An 8,227-nucleotide genomic window follows, 5' to 3' on the forward strand; every position below is an offset into this window, starting at 1 on the left:
ATTGCATGTAATTTAAGTAAATGTGGAGGTGGCCAAATACTTTTGAGCATTAGTGTATATATACACTATTTTATTTTATTTTTTATCTGTATTCATTAATCGGCGTATTTATAAAATAATTATAAATAACTTCTGTGTATATAAATACTATCTGACTGATTAATTCATTAATATAACCTAGGGTTATTATAAATTAAATTATCGAAATATTTTTTTTATTACTACTATATTAAATAGACCATTTAGTTAAAAATTCATGTTTTAAAATCATTTATTATGTAGAAGTAGTAATAAAAAGTATGTCAATATATACATCGGAAAACGTATGTAAAACGCCCGAACTATTATGCCAAATTGTATATATTATTTAAAGATATGATTTTTTTTATTGTCCTTACGGTGTATGAAATAGTAAAGTTTTAGTTTTTATAACCGTTAAGACAAAGTGGAAGCCGTTGAACAATGCAGGCGAAGCCGCGGGCAAAAGCTAATAAAATATAAATTTCTACATTACAGTTTTATTGTATTTGTCGTTAATGTGCGATGACTCTGACATAATCTTATATGCACAAGACAGTGTTTTAATCATAACACTTTCAATTATATGTTTCTCAATGTTATTATAACTATATTTACTATATGTAGGAAGGAATAAAGGTTATCATGGTATTTTTATGGTGTTTTATTAAAATTTGGGTTTTTAATGTATCTTCAAATCTTGATCGCTTTGCTCGTGGTAAGGATACAATTTTTCTAAAGCACTTTGCTAATATGCTAATGATAACGACTTATAAATCGATGAACGCCGATTTTCTTTTTTTTTCGAGCTTGTGGTTAACAAGTTAGCAACTGCAAATAACTATATGTGTATTATACAATAATACAAAGGAGTTGATTGAAAATTATAATCTTCGATTAATTAACAGATGTGAATGATGATCAGTGACAATAATTCAATTCATATAATTTTTCATTAATGTTTTCATATATTGTTATTACGCAATATTATTGTCCGTAAACCGATTACGGAAAAACCAGTTAATATTCAATATGAATACGTCGAAGTCGTAGTGGTTAGAACAAAAATACACTAATAACAGATAGGTACCATAAACAATTGTACCTTAGATCCGTATTTATAAATCGTACTTAAGTGCCGATCTGGAGAGTGATTTATAAGTAAGTACTGTACCTTAATATCTAATAACTAAAACACATACGTTATACAAACACACACTGCTATGTAAAAAATCCCGTAAGTTAGGCATAGGTTATTGGAAAGAAGAGTACTTTTTGGAATGGTATTATTTGGTAACTGATAAAATATTAGAATTTAATACTCAATTAAAATAATTTTAATCATATATTTTCGGATATAGATGTCAAAGAAATGAAAGATAATTTACAATCGCGCTCCCATTAAATTGGCAAAATACAGCAAGCTATATAAAATAGAATAACTGAAAGGGAGCAAGAGTTGAAGTTCATCAATAATTTACAATAATCTTAGCAATAATACTTACTGTTAGGTATGAATATAAATACACACTGTCTACATAAGGAAATAACGGTAGAACCATGAAACACTCCCCCGCGACTTTTCCCCCATCAGTTTTAAATTCGCTAAGCGCTTCACATATACAGCCAGCGTGTTTTTATTACAACTTAACTTGTTTTCTCGCCGAAAAAAACTCGCCAAGCAATAATATATCTTATTTTCATACTCTAACGATGTTTTTATTTTTTGTAGTGGAGTGGGTGATATTAAAAGTTGCCACCCTTCTAAGTAGGCGATTTTTTTCTCGTTTTTTGTTCTTTCTTAATGTAAAAAGAAAACGCGAAAAGTTTCGGGACGCGACGAGTTTAAATTTTTTTCCACCCTTAATGCGCTTATTACGAGTGGGGAAAATTTATGTGCTTCTCAAAGTTTTATAAATTACTTGTTTTTAATATTGAATTAATATAAGCCCTTGGTAATATTATTTATAAATATAAAATATAGCTACACCCAGTTATTGGCCCTTTTTAAGATATAAAATCTCATTTTTACTATGTATATCAAATATTGACAATGAAATAAATGTTCTAATAAGTATTTCCAATAATAGGTTGTATGTTTATTTGACCTTTATCAAGATCACATCACTGTATCATTTAAAAAAAAGTATAAGTAATTCATTAATAATTAATCTGTGCCAGTTTGAGAGAGCCTGTAAGTAGAAGCCGGCCGCACATTTGGCGCGAACGCGGGGCCGTCATTTACATTTTTATTTTATTTACAGCTTGCTCCGCGCTCTTCAATTCTGTGTTACACAAAAATAAATTTGCTTTCGGTTCTATCTCGGGCAAAAAACTCCAAGAGTATTTGTGGTTTTCAAAACTGATGGGATTTGTTTTAACTACTTATTAAACTTGTTTTTTATATAACCTAAGCTTGTGTTTATACCCGATAGAGTTACGAGACAACTTTATTATATTGCTGCTTTGCGTCTTTCTATCTAAGAATAGTTTGTGAACTATTTTGCGTTTGGTTTGGGAGTTGTTTTTTTTTGGAGTATTTTTTTATGTAAGTAAATATATTTATACTATAGCAGTTTAGGTAGAGTGGTATATGTGTTAAGATACTGCATTCCCGGTCTTGTCCAGTTTTCAAGACATGGCGTCTTCAGTGGCCGAACTCCCAGTGCTTTGACTTTTTACCAGAACGAGGAAATGGAAATAATTAATGGTGTGGGAATCAAACCCTTAACCGCCACATTTACACTAAAATTTATTATTATATTTTAATTTTCAATCTTTAAACGTACTTATTTAGTATTAATTTGGTGTCAAACGTAAGAGACGTGCGCTCTACATTTAAAAGCTCATTTAACGCGAATCTGGAACGCGCAGAATTTTTATAGCTCGTTAATTTGCCCTTTTATTTAAATAGTAAAGTGAGTGATTTAAACTGAGTTAATCAAGTTACTTTAGGATTGTGTACTTAGTACATACTCTTTAAACTACTACGATATTTTTTGCAGGAATGCAAGAATAAATTAAGATACAGATTTATTTTATCTATCAAAACTTTTCTTTATCTGTGAATTTAGAAAAAAAATGTTAAAAAGTAATTTTAGAAAATTATCTCTGAAATATTTTGTAAAATGAGGCACCATTTTCTAGGATCTGAGTAATGGAAGTATAAAATTTAATTATATTTTCTCCTTTTTCTAGTCTTTCTCTTACAAAATATGATGACTGTCACAAAAAAATAATTACTTGGTGATATTTTTAGAATCGTTATTTTAAAAAACCGGACAAGCCCGAGTCGGGCTCGCCCACCGATGGTTGTTCCGTAGAAAAGTTATAGGTCTCGAGCTTTTTCTGAAATTCAAGGTTAACTTAACCAGAGCCCTTTCATCTGATACTTTATTTTAACTAGCGGTTTTAATACCAAATTTTGCCTAGTACCTTTCTTCCTTAAAAGGTACGGAACCCTAAAAAATATATGTTAGATTTTTTTGCTAAACCCTTTATTGTGTCGATATATATATTTAATAGAACCGCCTTTACAATCTCTATTTTAGACAATTAGAACTTAGAACTAATTCAGGATCCCTAGTTCTAAGTAATCTCTCGTATGTAAATGAAAGATGTAACCACAAAGACTAGACTACAGTCTAGAGCTAGACTATATGTATATTAACGTATCTTATCGTATGTATAGTATGTAGTTAAGTTAAAGTTAAATTTAAAGTGAATATTAATAAAACATAATCGAAGCCGATTTTTTTATAATTATTAACATATGATTTTTGTCCATATTTATTTTATTTTATTTTTTACTTCAAGCTGTACTTGAACTTAATGTGTATTCACTCCGTTCCCATTAAGACACTTCTTTACCCGACTTTTCATCGAATTCTCGAAGCAAAGCGTGCCACGTTACCAGACAGAGGAAATGAAAATATTATATGCTTCATTCTCTCAAATGAGAATTGAACCCACTGAACTGTCGCGCTTACAGTCGCACGTCTTTACGCTCGTACGGCGATCTCGTACTGCACTTATTTTGGATAATTTATTAACCTAAAAACAAACAAGTGCAATTCAAATCACAGAACAATCAACGTCCCAATCGCAAACGAGGCAAGTGGGTAGAAAATATCCCATTCCCATTCAATTTGACAGTAGGCACTTACTAGTTACTATAGAGAAAGTATTTGCTCATCCAATTAGCGGCCCCCAAACATGTGCAAGAAAACAAACAGACAGACAAAGCTTTGGTAAAAAGCGCAGATGTCGCCGCGGCTAATGTTGACTTAATTATATTGTATTTGACTTTGGTTTTGTTAATAAATGTGGTTAAAAACTATTGAAAACAAATTTAAAATTAATTTCAATTGGGCTGACGACTGTTTTACCCAAAGTTATATTTTTAAGTTAATTTTGTTTGATCGTTTCGATACATATTGGATAAAGAGACCAGCGCGTTTTAATAAAAAGGATTAAGGAAACAATTATCAATATTATTGTTGTACTTGTGTACTTACAATGAAGTACCTATTATTTTATCCATGTGAAATTTAATTTATCATATTTTGTACACTATCCACTCTAACAATCAATTATTACCTACGGATTTTCCGTTTATTAGAGGCAGGGGGCACAAGGGTGTACCGAATTCTGGAGGTATTTCGTGTTGAGTGGCAGAAGTCAACGCCGCGCTATGCCTCGACACCAGAGCGAAGAAATACTAATATAAACATAAATAAATATTTCACTTCCTCGAGTGTGAATCGAACACACACACAACGGCCTCTAAAAAAAACGGCTTCTACAAAAATGAAGCATACTTACAAAACGATACAAACGCTCTTAAAATGACAAAAAAAAGGTCACAGAACCATTAAAGATCAATCAATGAACTGCTCGTACGTAACAATTAGAGATTTATAAATCCGACGCAAGCTCTGGCAGCAGATTGCCGAGAAATTATTCAAAAAGCAACCCCCGGCCTGGACTTGATGATATTGTATTAGTTGATCACATACGAATACGATTTTAAGGGACACTCGACTCGTATACTCAGATACTTCCAAAACCTTACTTTCATGATCAAAAAGCACAATTTTGCGGGATATTTCGATTTTATTTAGGCCTTTTTAATACTGAACTCCGACCCCCAATCTAAATTAAAATCTAAAACCTTGTAAACAAGGCAAGTGCTCACTTTTTCGGGGATCGTAACCCTCTGAATTAACGAGAGGTACGGAGGGGGCCGCGGTTTTGTCTCACTTTCGATGTGTTACGGATATTAATGTGACGTAACTTTACTATGGCTGTAGATGAACCTTTAATTTTACTTTTTTGTTAGTCAATTTTAAAGTAATTCGCTTGGTTGAACACAATGGTCGTGGGTTCAAACTTTCTTTCAATTCCGATTAATATTTAAAGTATTTATAACATTGAAATTCTAACGTCTTAATTAGCTCTGTGCACGCTCGAGCACGTGTTATTTCAGAATAAGGAAAGAGTGGAGAAAGAAGAGATGTATCACAGGTCACAGGTCCCTTAGTTAATAGATTTAGAAGTTAGGTTTGACATATAAGAAGCTGGATACGTATATTTAAATTATATTTAAGTTTAAATATAAACTAAACGTAGTTTTTTTGTAATTTATACATTTGTTATTAATATTAATTATATTAAAAATACTTTATCAACTTTTCATTGGAAATGAAAGATTTTTTTATTATGAAATGTATCTTTTGTAGCTACTTTGTTGTTGTTGTTGTTGTTGTTGTTACTTTGTTTTTGTCAATGAATCCTTGAAAAGAAAGGAGTGTCAATATAAGCAACGTTACAAATGTCATAAAGCGTCAGTTGTAAAAAAATAGAAAATAAGCTTCAAAATCATAAAAAATCTATTTATTAAGTCATCATTAAACAAATATTAAACAAAACCAATATACATAAATGCTCCAAAAAAATGGTATTAATAACAAAAAATAATATACACAAAAAAATCAATACCTTTCAGCAACTCTAAAAGACTCTATAGACATTTGCGACGATTTCAGTACCAAAGAGCTCATGGGCGAAGATTTGGGTAAAGCAGGTTCTTTTCTATGTCGAAGGGAGAGGTAGGAAGATTGTTTATAGGGTTTGTCTACCACTTTGTGGTCTATGGATCTGCCGCGTTGTAGTTCTGATAGGTTGCTGGCCAGCTCTGTCGCCGCCTCGCCGTACAATCTTTGGCCGAGACGCACCTGTTTTTGAAGACATAACTTTAAAATTGATCGGAACCTAAAAATATAAACTTTTAATAATTTTGCGTGTTGAGTGGCGGGACTCTGACCCGCACTTTTCCTCGACACCAGAGCGAAGGAATGAAAATGTTAAATATTGCATTTCATTTTATGGGTGTAACATTGACGTTAGACATGATCTTTGTCTTGTCCATGTTCATCATGGGTGGGTTAAGACCCACCTAGCACTGCTCACGTGTCGATAGAATCGAAGCGATCACATACGCAACACATAGCGGCAGATTATACTCCTCAGGAACACTATGGCAATAACCCCCTATGAAAGGAACCAACTTCCTTTTTGTCAATTATCAACTTATTTTCAAATGATAAATATAAAAAGTAGAATCATCATTTTCTAAATATGAATTTAAACTGATTTATAAATATAATTATATAGATATAATAATACTACCTTATAAATTTTCTCCACATAACTTACCTCGTCTCGTAGTTCAGCGCGTCGCCTTGACACCCACTCTATCTGCTCTTGTAGCTTCTTACACTCCTTCTCGTTGTCGAGCAAATCATTCTTGAGGGAGTCCATTATCTCGCGGTACTTCGTCCTCACGTCGTTATCTATGGCGTGAAGGTTTTCTATTTCATTTTGCGTTTCGCGGATCTTCGATTTGGATATGCGGAGTTTTCCTTCCTTTTGGTTCGCCAAACATAAAAATATTTAAAATACAGTTAACTTATTAAGCTTAATTTAAATTGAATATAAAGTGAACTATAATATATAATATAAGAAACAAACAGCTACATATACAATCTTACAAGAAGCAAGTTACAAAACCTTCTCAGCGAGTTTCCTCGTTAGAACATCCAGATGCTCATCGAGACTGTCCTTTTGTTCGACCTCGAAGCTCTGTATCACATTGTTGTGGGGACATAATCGGTGCACTAATTGAACTGGGGGACCGGTAATAGGGCGGTCTGCTTCAGACTGAAAACCGATTATTTTTTGGTAGATTATTTCGATCGTTGGCTTTAAGTTTTGGTTATTTATTGCGTATAAAGGTAATATAAAATGACATTTTATGAATTATTAGTGAAGTGGTTAGATAAAGAAAAGCTTTAGTGAAAAAATGTGAAGACAATGTTGTATAATGTATCTATATTACTGTACTGTAAAGTAATATCTTTATTAGTTTTACATTAGCCATTCAATTACCCAAAAACAATAGGTTTAAATGTGACAGTAAAATACAGTGTTATATGATTTATTTTTGGTTAGTCAGTTAACTCATTAAAACATAACTATATAACTGACTTACTAATTAAAAATAACGAAGTGACTATTGCACATTGTTAATGTGGTAATTTTCTTTAATATTTTTTAATTTTTACCCTACCAAGTTTTTCAATCTTACAATATAATGTTGGCAACACCTTACTAATTCCCAAAATTATTATTACTACAGGACTGTTAACGAGAATTATATCCGTATACTCGTAAAATGTCAGTCTCTACATATTTTGGGTGTCGTATAATAATATATAAAATTATAATTTTAGGTTACCTTAGGTTTTCGCCATTTCCATCTAACAAACAAAACGAGCAGAATCAACACGAGCCCGACTCCAGCGGCGGCAGTAGCGTTCATTATACCAGGAGATTGTCATATCGATTTTAATAATTTACAATAATATACATTGTAATATGTAATGGAAAATAAATAGGTGAAATAATATATATGATAAAAACGTCAAAATATCATTATTTTTCAGAATTAGAATGACAGTTATGTCGTTTTCTTTTTATTTAAGGTAATACATGGTTTCAGTTCTTTAGTAAAACCTTTTATAAAATATTGTAAATAACTGAAGCGTGTGCTGTATTAGTGCGACAAGATTTTTCCACCGCGAGCGGAATTTGGTTTTGTATATTACTAAGGAACTAAGTTGACTAAGTTGAACTCGCAGGAGTATAA

The 8,227-nt window shown here is 31.8% G+C and overlaps 1 protein-coding gene across 1 annotated transcript; it reads right to left on the reverse strand.

Moving 5' to 3' along the window:
* Positions 1-5,926: 5,926 nt before the first annotated feature.
* Positions 5,927-7,900, reverse strand: LOC146528404 (uncharacterized). Its single transcript, XM_085203441.1, has 4 exons — positions 7,817-7,900; positions 7,090-7,239; positions 6,736-6,945; positions 5,927-6,254 (listed from the first exon to the last, which is right to left on the reverse strand). Exons 1-4 carry the CDS (start codon positions 7,898-7,900, stop codon positions 6,012-6,014), a joined length of 687 nt encoding a protein of 228 aa, XP_085059567.1. The 3' UTR covers positions 5,927-6,011.
* Positions 7,901-8,227: the final 327 nt, after the last annotated feature.

This window comes from Heliconius melpomene, chromosome 19 (assembly GCF_056956725.1).
Source record: "Heliconius melpomene rosina isolate 202511_hmr_F chromosome 19, ASM5695672v1, whole genome shotgun sequence".
Taxonomy (NCBI): domain Eukaryota; kingdom Metazoa; phylum Arthropoda; class Insecta; order Lepidoptera; family Nymphalidae; genus Heliconius; species Heliconius melpomene.